The sequence below is a fragment of the Sinocyclocheilus grahami genome, unplaced genomic scaffold, assembly GCF_001515645.1.
Source record: "Sinocyclocheilus grahami isolate Dianchi unplaced genomic scaffold, SAMN03320097.WGS_v1.1 scaffold847.1, whole genome shotgun sequence".
Taxonomy (NCBI): Eukaryota; Metazoa; Chordata; class Actinopteri; order Cypriniformes; family Cyprinidae; genus Sinocyclocheilus; species Sinocyclocheilus grahami.
In genome coordinates this window covers 349,663-367,695 of record NW_015506026.1, presented here as the reverse complement: position 1 = coordinate 367,695, position 18,033 = coordinate 349,663, and the positions used below count along the sequence as shown (strand labels likewise).

Sequence of the window (18,033 nt, the reverse complement as noted above, 5' to 3'; positions counted from 1 at the left end):
AAAAAAAAAAATAAAAAATTGATAAAATGGGATTAAATACATAAAGGATATTGTATTATTTAACATATTTAATTATTGCTGGTTTGAATTTGACTGTTTTTATTCATTTTGAAGAATACTGAATCTGCACTTACTCCTGATTTCTCTCAACATGGGGACAGGAGAGCTGGAGAAACAAAGAAACTGGTGTTACTTATTTGAAAAAGTGACTTAGATATGTTCTTGTAAATTAAAAAGTAATGCCTTACTTTACTAGGTACTTGAAAAAAGTAATCTGATTACGTAGCTCACGTTACTTTTAATGCCTAACACTGACGGTTTGTTTCATGTTTTGGTATGATGTCATAGCGTGATGAAAGCCCGCCTCTGCAGAAGAAGATCAATGCCTACTTCTTCATCATTGCAATTCATGCATGTAGTAGGAGGCAAGTAAATATGAGAGAGATGCAAACACAGGATTACGCCAGTAACAAAATGATAGAGATGCCTGCGAGTATTACAAGACATCTACACCGGACGCAATATCGACGACACGTAGCTTCCCGCCGCAACAGCTAGAAGCTGTTTAAACTGGACAGAATCACTAATTATAATGAATTCTATGGACTTTAGTCGAGTCGCATCATTCTGCTAGTTTCTGGTGTTTCACTGTTTGAAAGATATATTTAGCATATATTTCGGTCACAAAATGTAGATTGATGGGGGAAAAAATGCATTGTAAATATTTATGAAATGTTTATTAAATTGTGTGCCTGTTAGTGCTTATGTAACATCAGCAGTTCATTAGCATTTTATGTTGTTTCATAAAATCTTTCTATATTGTGAAACATTGGGGTGATAAATGGGTTTATATCGCAGTTCCACAATATTTTGTACAGTACACAACAAAAAATTTCTCAGTGCTGAAAATAACTAATTAATATTAATAATAAAACTTTAGTTTTATTCTCACTATTAACTAGTTGCTCATTATCATGCATATTACTAGCTGTTTATTAGTACTTATAAAGCACATATTAATGTCTTATTCTGCATGATCATATTTTAGATCCCTTAACCCACACCATACCGAAACTAAAAACTACCTTACTAACTATTAATAAACAGCAAATTAGGAGTTTACTGAGGCAAAAGTCGTAGTCAATAGTGAGAATTGGACCTTAAACTAAAGTGTGAACTAATATTTTTCTAATCTTTTTTTAACAGAACATTATTGTGACTGTTCTCCCCCTTTTTATTTACAGACATCGGCTTCTGGTTGCACAAGCGCAGGTCTCAAGACACGTTCTCTCCTGTGTGAGAACGCAGAGTGTTTTTCTGCGCTCTCTGTGCGTCTGAGTGCTCTTGGTTCCCGCAGAAGGGGCAATGGAGGTAATGTACCTCTCGTTCCTCAGGGAGTAAAAACCCGACTTTCCAGTGAGCTGTGGAGAGCACCTCCTCTAAACGTGAGGTCTGCAGGAGTCAGCGCTTTCCAGACACCCTCCAGGGGTTAAATACAGCACTGCTCTGTGTCTGTAAGCTTTGTTAGTGTATTGCCTTAAAAAGCACTTCCACTTCCAAATATGTCAGATTTTCAGTCAAAGCAAATGGATGTTTTGGCATGGGCTTCATCAGCAGTTAAAGGGACAGTTCTTTAGAAATGAAAATTCTGTCATTTACTAACCCTCATGTAATTACAAACCTGCATGTCTTTCTTTTTTGGGGTTAGTATGCTGCAATGAAGGCCAGGTGGTAATATCATGGTACTTTAGCATGATATCAAATCATTACATGATTCTCCAAAGGAAATGCAGTTTCAAATGTGCAAAAAACATGGTATTACTATGATACCATGTCCAAAAATGACAGTATTAACAGTATATTTGAGTAGTTTTTAATGCTGCCAGCGTATTTTGTTGAAGATCCTGAGGTTCTTTCGCTTTTCAATGTACAAGCAAGATGTACGGGCATCTTTTTATCAATCATTTTCATTTTTTTGCATGATTAGGTAACCAAATGACTCCATATTTCATGAAGATACCACATCCACAAACTCAATGAAGCATATCAATTCTGGCTTATCGCTCCAGTTATGATGTGTATATGTAGTCTTTTGCAGCACAAGCATAGATATATTCTGCCATGGGATAGCACTAAAAAATCTATGCAATGCAATTACAAAAAAGCTATTAATTAATTAAAGCTCTGAGTTGATTAAAGTTGCATATCAACATCCTAATAGAGGATACGGTCAAGGAAATTACATTATTGTGTTAAAGAATTGATTAGATATTTCAAAAAGGCTTTAAAACTTAATGTATTGTTTGTTTTATTTAAATGATATTGAATGTAAGCCAATTGTTGGCCTGCAGTCCACAGCAATCCATTCAGTTTGTAAATCTCTCTGAAAACACGTTCTTGTATTCTATCTGCACTGTTTTTAATTGTTGGTTCATGTAAACACATATATATATATACACTAAGGTAATATATTAAATTTACAGACCTAAATCAACCCACAGAAACAAAACACTCACTGAAAATTGAATTAACTCAGAACAAGTGTGAAATGGAGAGGCATTAAGGGTCATAAAAGTCTTTAGTGCTGTCTGGTGAAAACAACAGATCGCTCTTTCCATCACGCACTGTTTTCACAATCTGAATCTGAAACGACTGCACCGAGACCACTGACATAAATCTGTACAGACAGAAGCAACCTAGATCAAAATAGAAAACCCCTCTGATGTTCTTGAGCACAGGAACAGATGTCTACCTGAGGCACATTAAAGGACAAAAAATGGAACAACCTTAAAAATCAAGCCTCTAAAACGGGGCTTTCGCAGCAATGTCTTTTAGTTCCAGAGAGAACCTTTCAGTGAACAGATCTTAACCCTCTGGGCCTCTTCATTTTTGGGTCAGACTTGGTATCTTTGCAGTCAAAAGTGACCGAAGTCTTGAAATGTAACTTATACATATATATTATGTACACATGTATATATATATTATGTATATATATATATATATATATACACACACACACACACACACACACACACACATATACATATATTTATACAATTTTCATTAGCTATTTTTTAAACAGTCATTTTTGACTGCAAAACTATTTTCATTTTTAACCCTTTAACATATCTGAATCATGTGCATGATTTGTTGTTATGATGAGATGTGTTCACACAGCTAATGTGACAAAAGTCACCATCTGATAAAGCTACTTTTTTTTTTTTTTTTCAAAATTTTATATTTTGCAGTCAAAAGTGACCAAAGAGGCCCAGATTGTTAAAATAACTTCTTTTTTTTCTTAGTGTAAAGAACATTTTAAAAATCGAAACAAGCATTTCCCACTATATAGAAGCTTTTGTGGACTGGAAAGTTTCCATGGATGTTAAAGGTTCTTCGTGGAACCACAGATGCAGGTGATGCTTGTCTAGATAAATGCTTCTCAAACCTTTCCTGCATATCTACATATATATTATGTACACATGTATATATATATTATGTATATATATATATATATATATACACACACACACACACACACACACACACACATATACATATATTTATACAATTTTCATTAGCTATTTTTTAAACAGTCATTTTTGACTGCAAAACTATTTTCATTTTTAACCCTTTAACATATCTGAATCATGTGCATGATTTGTTGTTATGATGAGATGTGTTCACACAGCTAATGTGACAAAAGTCACCAAGTCACCATCTGATAAAGCTACTATTTTTTTTTATTTCAAAATTTTATATTTTGCAGTCAAAAGTGACCAAAGAGGCCCAGATTGTTAAAATAACTTCTTTTTTTTCTTAGTGTAAAGAACATTTTAAAAATCGAAACAACCATTTCCCACTATATAGAAGCTTTTGTGGACTGGAAAGTTTCCATGGATGTTAAAGGTTCTTCGTGGAACCACAGATGCAGGTGATGCTTGTCTAGATCAATGCTTCTCAAACCTTTCCTGCATATCTAACACAATATGGGTAATGATAATGGAGACATCTAGGTCTGAAACAAATCAGGCTCCAAAGTCCAGTGGTTTGCAGCATTGTGCCGTTGAAGTGTGCATGGATCTGCAACTTCCAATCCAACAACAATAGACCATCCAGGTATTTCAGCATGCACACCAATTCAGATAGTATGGAAACTGTGATGCAAAATATGCACAAATATATTTAGGTGCCTAAAATTGACATTTTTAGATACTCTTGATGCAAAGTTTCTAATGCTGTTTGGCTCATGGCTTAAACCTCTCTACTGAAGACTGTTTTTGAAATCTATGTGAAAAACATTAATGCATCCAGAACCAAAGCAACTGAAAAATTGTGTGGTCATTGTTGCCTTCCACACAAAAGAGTAAAGAGAAAAAAAAGATGCTGAGCGAAAGAAGAGGTAAAAAAAAACTCACTGGGCTTCTCTGTCATCTTCAACCACCTGCTGTGTGTTTTTGTTTAGGTACGGGGTCATAACTACATTCACATTAATATTCCCCTGCCTATTATCATACTGATGAAAAATTATGCAGTTTGCTTTTTCTCCACGGTTAGTCAAACCTATGTGAAGCATCTGCCGTGAATAACCTTCAATGCCTTTCTGTCACCTGTGCTATCATTCAACAAGTCAGAAAGAGAGAAAGTCAGTCTGAGCAATAGTAATAGTCATGCATGTCCTAACAAGAAGCACTAACAGCAGAAGTGGTGGTGATTTATAGCATCTTTAGGGCTTACCGTGCTCGTCCAGCAAAATGTTGTCTGGCTTAATGTCTCTGTGAACACATAAATAAAGTTCAGTTAGGACAAACTTTCTGTTGACATTTCACTCTCATCTGGATACAGCAGAAAACCAGTGAAGCATCACATTAATGTGTCAGCTGTAAAATGAAGAGATGCTCGTGCCAAAAAGAGCAATCCTCTTTCTTTTATCTTCATGTTTCGTTTTCAAAACTTACTACATAATATGGGCAGTATCAGCCTCTTAAATCTACAGGCAAACATTTATGCTGATAGACAAATGTGTTAAATCAGATGCACATAGACCTCAACACACAATTCTCAAACATGGTGAGCATCAGTAAATGCTAATTCAGTAAAAATATGAACTCTGATCCATTTGACAGCTAACTGACAGTGACAACAACAGCAGCATAAATTAAGCAAGTAAAATGTAAAACAATGATCATATTTTAATAATAATTACCACTAAATGTTTTCAATCTGCAATGCGTGCACAATATTGCTCAACGTATAATTGTTTGTTCAGATGACTCAATTTGGAAAGTTGGGAGAACATTTGGACACGTTGTGAACAAATACTTCAGTATAAAGTAATTAAAATAACTTTTGCTATGTGACATATTTAGAGTATTTTTGTTCAGTTCATACAAAATAATAAAGTCCTACTAAACATTCTTGGTTCAAGCTACTTTTTACATTTGTTAGAAGAACTTTTCGCAAGTTGGATTTTTATTTTTTACAGATTATAAATATAAACTCAGAGATATAAAGAAGATATAAACTGCTAGATCGACTGAATGCAAGCTTGTGTGCGAATGTGAGAAAATAGCAGGCTTTATGAATGATTGGTCCTCATAACGTCACCGGAGAGAAGTTGTTTCTATTGTTTCACCAGAAGATCGAGTTGCAACATTTTGATAAAGAATTATGAAACATATGCAGAGAAGAACTGTTCACACCTAAATAAATAACATGCATTTAGAAAATAGCTTCGGTAATGCTTAACACTTAACTAGTTGCTCATTAGCATGCATGTTACTAGCATATTGGCTGTTTATTAGTACTAATAAAGCACATATTAATGTCTTATTCTGTATGACCATGTTCTAGATCCCTTAATCCACACATACCGAAACTTAACAACTACCTTAATAAGCAGCAAATTAGGAGTTTATAGAGGAAAGACTCTTAGTTAATAGTGAATGTGCTTTTTCTTATTCTAAACTGCTACCGAATTTTTATTTTTTATGAATGATTGGTCCTCATAACGTCACCGGAGAGAAGTTGTTTCTATTGTTTCACCAGAAGATCGAGTTGCAACATTTTGATAAAGAATTATGAAACATATGCAGAGAAGAACTGTTCACACCTAAATAAATAACATGCATTTAGAAAATAGCTTCGGTAATGCTTAACACTTAACTAGTTGCTCATTAGCATGCATGTTACTAGCATATTGGCTGTTTATTAGTACTAATAAAGCACATATTAATGTCTTATTCTGTATGACCATGTTCTAGATCCCTTAATCCACACATACCGAAACTTAACAACTACCTTAATAAGCTGCAAATTAGGAGTTTATAGAGGAAAGACTCTTAGTTAATAGTGAATGTGCTTTTTCTTATTCTAAACTGCTACCGAATTTTTATTTTATGTCAACTTTTTCATTTTTCATTTCAACATGCTTATACTGTCAACACGCTTATAAAGAGTATGTGAATAATAATACATCTGGTTAAATGTCAGAGAAAGCTATCAATGCTCACGTTAACAGATGAACATAAGACCACAGATTTACCGTATGCTGATCATGCATTTGCACAATAGTGAAAATAATGTTTATGATCTTAGCCAGTCATTTTTTTGGCATATCATGTATTTGGAAACAAAATACAAAGGTAAACAATTACTGATAAAAGTCAGTGTACCAGTCCTATATTATAGGCTATATACACAAAGTATCCAACGAATAACACATTTGCATAAAGCACATTGTTAAGGGTGAGTCAATACTTTAGATTAGTTGACAACACCTTAATGTTACTGAAATACAGTACTGAAAAACTATATAACTTCGTTAAATCATTCACTTCCGCCTAGTTTGATATGCTAGTTTCAGTAGCTACACTGTAAAAAATTACCGTGAATTTAACGGTAAAAGACTGTAAAAATGCTACAGTAAAAACCTGTTAAATGGTTAGCGGTAAATTCCCCTACTATATACGGACATTACATGTATTGGACATTCATTTTAAGGTAGTATACCGTTTTTGTAAGTGAAAAAGGCGTATCATTTACAGTGAATAACCGTAAATTGACATTCCCAGAATTCCCTGCGTTACATTTCAAATGTGATGTTTTTTTGTTGAACTAACTGTTTCTTCTTAGTTTTTTCTTATCAGTTTTGTATATTAGGGTTGTGTGTTACACCTAATGTTGTTAAATGAATGTTTATTGCATTATTTCAGTTTCATGTGTGTTACCGTGATGGTGTTTAGTGTTTGTGTGAATGACACACTGTGCACCTTCTATATATGTTATTATTTAAAAGCTGCTCGTGATGGGCTTTGGTTCATCATGTGACTTTCTCATCACCTCCTGCATTTGGTGGTTATCAGTGTATTACAAAGCTACAAAACAGATTTCAGTACTTCAGTAGGTTGGTATATTAACATTATATCAGTTAATGAAATTACGGTATTTAACTGTAAATTTAAAACCTAAAACGCTGCTACCGTATTTTTTATGGTAAAATTCTGGCAACCACAGCTGCCGTTTTTTTATGGAATTTTTTTTTACAGTGTAGTCAAGCTACTCTTTTGAAAAAATTGTTGGCTATGTCAATAGGGTGGACATTTCTATAACAAAGAGTAAGACACTCTGCACGATTCATAAAGCCAGGATAAAAATGAAAAATTATCCTTAACCAGTGACAAAAACAAAACAAAAAACATTTCCATTAGGGGCGATATTTACTCCAAGAAATTTTTTCCAGAGACATTTTTTAACCTTTATGAGGGCAAATTTTCTAACCTTAATAAAGTATGCATCATTTTTTATGTAAATGTATATATTTATTTAATGAATGCAATTTGAATAATGAGATACTATAGGGCTGATATCAATCAAATGAAATCAGTCAACAAAATCCATCTTTGCACTGCAGATGCTGCATCTATTTAGATGCATTAACACAGACTGTTTAATGCAGCTCAGAGATGCCATGAATGCATTTACACTGCAGTTGCAATTGCATAAATGATATGATATTAACTTTTTTAAAATATAAAATAGAATGAATATAGAACTATGATACTTTAAATATAAAACCAACAAGTCACAGTCTTAAAGAGTGAGTCATTGATTCACTCATTCAACTGATTCATTCAAAACAGCTGATTCATTCAGAAATGAAGCAAGTGACTTGCTTATTTCAGAACCGTGTTGCATAATACTACTCTTACTATTTCTGCCATGAAAAGACAAGCTAAAAATAGTAAGAGTAGTACACTAGTATGCAGTTTTGAATTTAGTTACTGTCTTTATGAATGGCTTATTGAATCATTGACTCACTCGATTCATTCCAAAACGCTGAATCATTCAGGAACGGAACACCAGTGTGTTGATCGGAGATGCAATGATTGTCAAAATAGCAAAACAGTTCATACTGACAGTATCATGTCTAAAATCATCACTTGATGTTAACATGACCTACTGGATGTAGACAGCTAGAAAGCTCACTAGATTTTGAAACAGAGCTGGATAAGAGATAACAAACCCAAAAGATGCTTCTACCCATTTCTTTTAGACTATATTGGAATCCATGTTGTTGACAGTTCATGGGTTTTCTCCACAAACAGGTGAGCCCAGGTGAGAAAGGTCAAGTGTGTTCAGTTTTAATGAGCTGACATTTGCACAGAGCTGCATATCAGCAGCACACATTATACCGAAAGATGCTGCTCGTCATGGCAGCTGCTGGATGGTTTCCTGGGCAACAGGTGTCAAGGCAACCTGCCTCCAGCCAGTTATATGTGCCTTTCATCCTATGGGCAGTTAGTGGAAATTACTATGTTATGTGTTATGCAAAATTAGTCTGTTTACAGTTTTACTGTGCAAACGATGTTTTAACATGCCAAGCTGGAGGAATAATCCAAAAATAAACCTAAATACATTGAAACAGCATTGTTTCTGCTATCTTTTTTTGGTTTTAATTTTGCTAATTTTCCTCTATTCTTTTACTGGCAGAAGCTGTAATTTGCTGTAATAACAAAAGAACTCTTGAATGTATTCAGTCACACTTTATTTTAAGGCCCAATTCTAACAATTAACTATTCACTTTTGCTTTAAATAAAATATTTACAAAAGGTATATACAAAATTGATAATGTATACAGAAACAATACATTTATTTATTGCAAAATATATGTAGATACACAAACACTGATTCTAAGATTGATTCTATTTTTCCAGACTGTGATGACGCATTTCCAAAGTTATTAATTGCAAATCTGCACTGTAAATAAATAAATGAAAGAAAGAAAGAAATGCACTGGTAACATAGCATACTGTTACATTATTGTACGGGAAACACACCCTTGAAATTATTCTTTTTCTTTCTCTTGTCCTCAACATCCTATTAGCAGGATCTAATGGCCTCATTACATCACATATCATGATGAGGGCTGTAAGTGAGCCGGTCTCCTGGTCACCAGATCCCTGCTGAGATGCTCAGAAACAGAGGGACAGCTGGGGTCCGACACACAAGCTCTTCAATAAACCCTTTGTGAGCGGCTCAATGTTTGCTCACTAGCGTTTGATGAAGGGAGATGGCTGGTTTTCAGCTTTACTCGACTAACCTGGACATGCTTGCTTGTTTTGTCCAATAAAACGAACTCCATGATTGGAATGTCCGGTCCCACTTTATATTAAGTGGCCTTAACTACTATGTACTTACATCAAAAATAAGTACAATATACTTATTGTGTTCATAATGTATTGCAAAACACTTCTGCTGCTATTGAGGTGGGATACAGGTAGGTTAGGGACAGGTTTGGTGGTATGGGTAGGTTTAAGGGTGGGTTAAGGTGTAAGGGATGGGTCAACAGTGTAATTATAAATCTAATTACAGAAATTAATTACAGATGTAATTACATGCAAGTATTTTTTAAATATAAGTACAATGTAAAAACATGTATGTACACAATAAGTGCAATGTACCAAATTATTAAATAAAGTGTAAGTACATAGTAGTTAAGGCCACTTAATATAAAGTGGGACCGAATGTCCAACCAATACTAGCCATAGCAATAACCAGTTTTCACTGTTAACTCTTTATATTGCACATTGACTGTTTATTAGTTCTCATAAAGCACTTTGTTTTATTCTGCATGAGCATATTTTAGATTCCTTAATCCGATCCCATAACTAAACTTAACAACCTGTCTATTAATAAGCAGCAAATAAGGAGTTTATTAAAGGGATAGTTCACCCAAAAATGAAAATGTGATGTTTATCTGCTTACCCCCTGCAGGGCATCCCAGATGTAGGTGACTTTGTTTCTTCAGTAGAACACATTTGATGATTTTTAACTCCAACCGCTGCAGTCTATCAGTCGTATAATGCATGGCAATGATAACAAAATCTGTGAGAGTAAAAAAAACATGCACAGACAAATCCAAATTAAACCCTGTGGCTCGTGACGACACATTGATGTCCTAACACACGAAACGATCGGTTTGTGCAAGAAACCAAACAGTATTTATATTATTTTTTACCTCTAATACAGCACTATGTCCAACTGTCTTGAGCGCGCGCATGGCATCCGGTGCGTGAGGTGTGTACGCGCTCTGGCGCGTATTTTGTTACCATTGCCATGCATTATAAGACTGATAGACTGCAACAGCTGGAGTTAAAAATCATCAAATGTGTTCTACTGAAGAAACAAAGTCACCTACATCTTGGATGCCCTGGGGGTAAGCAGATAAACATCACATTTCATTTTTGGGTGAACTATCCCTTTAAAATAACTTAGCCTATCCAGCACTCATGACAGGAATATTTGTGGAAAATAGACGGAAATTAATCAAAACATTTATTTGTGTGTTCTCTCTCACCAATATAACTCAAGTGGTGATTTTGGCATGCTTTTGCCATAGTGGGGTTATTTTTCTTTGGCAGATGAAAAGAGAAGAAGAAAAGAAAATAGCTGTTAAGTCATTCAGTATTTATACAACAATGCTCATTTAACTCAATTTCGTTTAACTGTAGAGTATAAGATGTGGGACTGTTTATTTGCAATATTTTCTGCACTTTTCTCACTGACATACACATGTGCGTATTTACAGACAACCTCTGCCATCTTTATATTCTTTATTATAAAAGGGACAATGCACATGAATTGACGAGCACTCGGGCAATTATGAAAATGTGTCAGATTTGGCCATGCAGGCTAATTTTCATCTGCAGTCCCTGGCAGGATAATGGTACAAAGTACATAAGCCCATGATTAGTAAAGCGATGGCATGACCATATGGTGCATTAAAAATGAAAGAATCCTCTAAAAGCACGTTCCAGAAAACATAAACAGAAGCATATTGACATAAACACAACACAGTTACTTCAAAACATTAGCAGACAGAACATGTGTCTGCTTATGTTTTGAATTATGATGAATTATGATTTTGATTAATGAACTCATTACGTGGAGGTGGGGCCATAAAATGAAAAACTTTATACAGTAAAATATAAGCAAATGCAATCATGTTTTCTCAATTTAAAAGATTAAAAGATAAAAAATTTAGTTCTTATCCAATGTGTTTAAAGCCTGCTTACAGAGTCTTTCTTCAGACTGTAATGTAATCTGATAAAGCAGACGTTCACCTTATTCAGTAGTTTGTCCAGTATAAATATTTTAAAAATCTAGATAAATTTACATGGAAAGCAAACGTACACGAGATCTTGTAGTTCAATGAAACCTGACCCTCATGTAATAATAATGTATTATCATCTCAATTTTTGGGGAAAAAAAGTTGTTTCACTTTCCAAGTACATCCTGTTAATTAATATTATGCAGTACTTATTTGTATAGTTACACTGTAACAAGGGCATATTAAAATAAAGACTTATTTTCAAGCATCACAGAAGAACCGTGAAGCCAAATAATAGCTTTGTGTGATGAACAGACTGAAATACAGTTTGTTATTTGCTGATAGTCTTACCCTCAGAGGAAGCCCGGAAATTATATTCATGTTTAAATGTATAAATAAATAAAGAAATGAATGAATGAATGCAATGTTTAATGTCATTAACACTGAACTGAAAATTATGAATACATTTTGAGAAGATTCTAAATTAATAATGATGTAAATTTTTTGTTGGTCAAAAACAACTTTGGAAGACTTGGAATATTGCACACATGGATTATTGTTATGGTACTCTTAGATCGAACTGTTTCTTCTTTTGTGTTTTACAATAAAATAACAGCATGCACATGCAGAACGATATAAGAATGAGTAATACAGTAAGTGGCAACATTTAATTATTTGGCAAACTATTCCGTCAATAAGCTGAGACTAAAAATCAAGCTGAAAGCAGAGATGAAACTCGACTAGATATCAGCCGCAGCTGGAACTGTTGCATATCTCAATGAGATGTGACATGTTCTTAAAAATTCACACAAACACATTCAAATAAACAGAGAGCGAAACAAATGGCTCTAAGCACATCAACACAAGATTCATCTGCAGGCGTCAGACTGAGCTGATTCAAGCTGATGGCTGTAGCTCTGTGTGAGAGGGAGACTCTCCAAAGTCAACATCCGTTACCAAACAGTTCAAGTAAATAATGCCGAAAACTAACACCTAAGTCATGCATCTCAATGCAGCTTTTCAGATAGCGCTTTGGGTATTAGAAAAGTGCATTATACATAAAATGCATTATTATTATTTTTATACACTCACATTTTTGAGGTGAGTTTTGAGGATTAATGCTGCATTCTTTTTAATCTTATGAGTATTTAGGTATTGCTATCACTAGTCTAATATGGCCAAAACTGGTAACACTTTATTTTAGGGTCTCTTAAACAGTTGCTTATTATTACTAGAATATTAGCCATGTATTAGTACTAATTAAGCACGTATTAATGCCTTATTCTATATGACCTTATTCTACATCCCTAATCCTACCCAATACCTAAACTTAACAACTACTAACTATTAATAATCAGCAAATTAGGAGTTTATTGAGGGAAAAGTCGTAGTGAATAAGTGTTCCCTGTTCTAAAGTGTTACCCAATCACTTTGCTTTCCAAGTTCATATTTAATAGAAAACATGAGATGAAGAACCTATTAAACTGTTTAAAATGATCAATTTTAATTATGTACTAAACAAATAGGCAGTTGATATAATGATGACAAAATGTCCTTGTGCACTTGATTTGCATGCATTTTCTGTTGTTGTGTTATCATGAAATTCAGTCTCAGAAATATTTCATGCTAGTTTTTTCAGGTCATTAAGTGTTGCATTTTTCTTTGGCATCTTTTTATAAAATAGTTTGTGATTTTTGGCATGTTTTTACAGCTAAGGGCTACTGCTGACAGTCTGTCTCTTCTAGTGTATTGTTTCGTACTGATACATTGGATGTGAAAGGCAAATGCCAATCAGCATGCACTAAAAATGTTAAAAGTGCTTTTTTGATTTCATTTGGATTTCTTATAAACTTTAAGAAATTATGACTCAGGTCAGTTCAATGTTGATTCAGTTCAATTCGACAAACAGTGTCGATGTTACAGAATTCATCAGTTATGAAGAAATTCAGCTCATTTCACCTCAAGTTTAGTTTCCATCTGATATTAAGCATATAATTTGTGACCCTGGAGCACAAAAGCAGTGTTGAGTCACTGGGGGATATTTGTAGCAATAGCCAACAATACATTGTATGGGTCACAATTATACATTTCTCTTTTATGCCAAAAATCATTAGGATATTAAGTAAAGATCATGTTCCATGAAGATATTTTGTAAATTTCCTACCGTAAATATATCAAAACTTAATTTTTGTTTAGTATACATCAATGGAAAGCTTATTTATTTAGCTTCCAGATGATGCATAAATCTCAATTTCGAAAAATTGACCCTTATGGCCGGTTTTGTGGTACATTTATCTAATATATAAGTGTAAATTATTTTAATGAGTTTGCATGACTTTCCTATTATACTAAATGCAACTCAAACATCAGTTTAGAAACCGAATCCCATCTGAATAGTGCACATGAAGATTGGGTTAGTGAATGTTTTGGTCTTTCTCATCCATCCGCCACATTCTGTTCTGAAGAGCCTCATCTCTTAAGATCTGTTAATTGAGCAGCACTCTAGTGTTAATAATTCAAGTAGCCGCGAGCAAAAAACAGGGTGTATTGTTTTCGTCTCAGGAGCGCAGTGGGAACAGAAATCTTCCATTAGGAACGGAAATGCACTGGAGGGTGATAAAAAATATGATATGTTTTTAAAGCGGTCCTTTTATGAAGTCTGGATTTAGGTTTCATGCTTGATTGTTCCAGAAACTATTTATTTTAAGCTATTATTTTCACATATTTTACAGTATTGCAGCACCTCTGTTCCCATTCTGTCTCAAACACACTGTTTAGTTGCTGTTTCGATGAAACCCCTCCAAATGTCTGGTAAGTGTCGCTAAAAGTTTAATGCTCTATCGTGTTGGAAAATAACAAATCCCCTCCACTAAACCCAATCCTAAACCTACCTGATAGTGTTAACAAATGCAAAAGTGATATAAAATACATCTGCTGATGCAACCATGCAATTTTAACTTCCTTCTACGCAGGTTTGATCTGTTTTGTCGAACTGTACAGTAGTTTTACAGGATTCGTACCGTATCGCGTGAGCCACCGACAAACCTACTGCATTAGAAACCCCATACATATCAAGCTGTATGTGTGACGCTAACGGTCAGAAGTATCAGTTTCCAAATCTCACAGCATGTTAAAATCGTTTTGAAGTTATAACATAATATTGTGCAAGGAATTGTGCAAAAAATGTATCAAAACTTTGGCCCTGTAAAGGAATAAAGGTTGTCAGATTTTACTGCCTCAAGTGTTCATTTCAACTGGAAGCTGCAGCGATTCGTACATATAGGTACTTTTTAATTTTTTAATTTTGTAGAAATAAAGGTAGAGGCACTATTTCCAGTGAGCCTGAGTAGAATACATCCCAGATTGGATTTCAAATAATTTTGGGGGGGATTTCAAAGAGTGTATAAATGAATGAGAAGGTCATTTTGGACTCTGAAATTATAGCTTCCAACACTGTATGGCCAGAAAGTCTACTGCCGTCGTGTTGACGATTAAGTGATATTATGGTAACTGATGTCTGTACACCAGATTCTAAAAAATGCTGGGTTGTATCAAAACCCAACTTTGGGTCAAATATGGACTAACCCAACTTTTGGGTTAAAAATGTAATTAAAAAATTTAACCCAACAGCTGGGTTAGTCCATATTTAACCCAAAGTTGGGTTGAGACAACCCAGCATTTTCTGCCTACACTGACCATCACGGACCATGACAGCTAATCCTAAAGACTGGATTTAAACAAACTAACAAACATGATTTGAGAACAGTATGAACAATGTCCACGTTATAACCAGCATATCAAAAGCCCAGTCTTTTTTTATAACCATCACACACTCTGATGATGAAAAAATGCTGGGTTAAATACAACCCAGCGCTGGGTAAAATAGGGACAAACCCAGCAATTGAGTGGTTTTGGATACAACCCAGCGCTGGGTAAAATACGGACAAACCCAGCAATTGAGTTGTTTTGGATACAACCCAGCGCTGGGTAAAATACGGACAAACCCAGCAATTGAGTTGTTTTGGATACAACCCAGCGCTGGGTAAAATACGGACAAACCCAGCAATTGAGTTGTTTTGGATACAACCCAGCGCTGGGTAAAATACGGACAAACCCAGCAATTGAGTTGTTTTGGATACAACCCAGCGCTGGGTTGTATTTAACCCAGCATTTCTTTAGAGTGCAGAGAAGTAAATCCTGCTAGACAGAGATGAAGTAATCTCCTGAATTTCTCTAATGCATTATGAGGCTGTTGATGAATTATTACTGTCTGCAGCAATGAGTTCTTTCATATATGATGTGTCAAAGTCTTGCTGTAATCTACAGAAAATCCCTACTGTATCATATCTGACACACACATTTCTAAGGCCTCTAATTTACCAACATAAATTAGATCAAACTTTGCATGCAAAAACCTGTTTCACACAATCTACTCCATGCCTTCTGTCGTCTGATTTTATGCTTTTTTTATCCAGTCAAAGCTGTTTTAGTGTAATTGTACAAAAGAGCTTCACGAGTCTTTCTGCTGTCAAATCTCGACTGGTTTTTATCAAGTAAACGTCAGAATAACTGCAGTAATATCTCCAGATGAACACTTACTGGACTGAAGCAGCTCGGCTTTACTTGATTCTCCATCGAACCAACTAAAGCAACTAAAGTTTTTTTTTTACTGCTTCAAACCTGCTTCAAATTAGGTTGTAATTTATGCTGTAATGTTAACCATATACAATATTTAACCTACAAACTCAACAGCTCTATTGTCTGTATCTGTATACGCAAACCAGACCACACATAAAGAACAGTGCAGTATATCAGCATCTGACTAATGCTTGTGCATGACTCTTTTTATTTTTTCCTTTTGTCTTTGATTGTATTTCTGGATGTGTAAAAGCTTGATGCAGCCGTTACCTGTGGATGATGCGTTTGTTGCGCAGGTAGTGCAGAGCGAGGGTGATTTCACACACGTAGTGCTTGACTGTGCTCTCTGTAAAGTGCACGTTCTGCTGTAGATGATAACGCAGATCTCCTCCCAGCAGCAGGTCAACTACCATGAACATGTCCTCCTCGTCTTGAAACGAGTACCTGCGTTAGACAAATGATGACAGTGAGTTCTCATCTTTCTTCATAAATCACATTCATTTGCATGTTTAATTTGGAGTCTTTCCCATGTTTTGGATTACCGGCTATTTTAGTGCAACCGGTACACCTGCTTGTTAATGCAAACATCTATTCAGCCAATCATGAGATTGAGCAACTCAGTCCCTGTTGGGGCAGAAATGTGATCTAAGTGACTTTGTGGAATGATTGTTGGTGGCAGACGAGGTGGTTTGAGTATCTCAGAAACAGCTGATCTGGGATTTTCACGCACTGTAAACAGTCTCGAGTTTACAGCAAATGCAGAAAAAAACAAAAAAAAAACATCCAGTGAGCGACACTTCTGTGGCTGAAAAGGCCTTGTTATTGAGAGAGGTCAAAAGAGAATCACCAGACTGACGAGCGCAACAATAGCAGACCATGCAACACACAAAACACCAAAATAAAGCAAATAATAATAGCAAATAAAGCCTTTGGCTATTTAAAGGAGAAACACCCAAAAATGATCATTTGGATATTTACTCTCCCTCAGGTTATCCAAGATGTAGATTAGTTTGTTTCTTCATCAGATTTGGAGAAATGTAGCATTGCATCAGTGTCTCATCAACAGATGCTCTGCAGTGAATGGGTGCCGTCAGAATGAGAGTCCAAACAGCTGATAAAAACGTCACAATAATCCACACCACTCCAGTCCATCAGTTAATGTCCTGTGAAGCCAAAAGCTGTGTGTTTGTAAGAAACAAATCCATCATTAAGACTTTTTTTTTTACTTCAAACTGTAGCTTCTGGCTAAAATACAAGTCCATAATCCATAATAACGCTTCCTCCAGTGAAAAGTCCAGATCCTGTTGTCTCTCACATTAAAATCACCCACATATTTGTTTAGAGCTGTTTAAACGGTGCTTGATCTGTGCAGATTTCTCTCCTGATTCACACCAGACCACTTTTATATTATGAATTTTGGACTTGTATTTTAACGGAAGCAGCGGTTTGAAGTTAAAAACATCTTAATGCTGGATTTGTTTCAGCTTTTGTCTTCTCCAGATGTTAACAGATGGACTGGAGTGGTGTGGATTATTGTGATGTTTTAATCAGCTGTTTGGACTCTCATTCTGACGGCACCCATTCACTGCAGAGCATCCATTGCTGAGACACTGATGCAATGCTACATTTCTCCAAATCTGATGAAGAAACAAACTCATCTACATCTTGGCTAACCTGAGGGGGAGTACGTTTTAAATTTTTCAATCAACTATTCCTTTTAAAAATGTACAACATGTCTCAACCAAATTTCCTGCTTCAATCTAAATGTCAACAAAGGAAAGAAAACG

At 35.1% G+C, this 18,033-nt stretch overlaps 1 protein-coding gene across 1 annotated transcript in view; it reads right to left on the bottom strand.

Annotated features, from left to right (window-relative positions):
* Positions 1-18,033, bottom strand: part of stk32a (serine/threonine kinase 32A) — a 59,922-nt gene that overhangs the window by 22,418 nt on the left and 19,471 nt on the right. Inside the window, exons 5-6 of the mRNA XM_016247665.1 lie at positions 16,517-16,690; positions 4,735-4,772 (exon numbers count right to left, since the gene is read on the bottom strand). Coding sequence (XP_016103151.1) covers positions 4,735-4,772; positions 16,517-16,690 — 212 coding nt within the window. The remainder of the gene's footprint in view (positions 1-4,734; positions 4,773-16,516; positions 16,691-18,033) is intronic.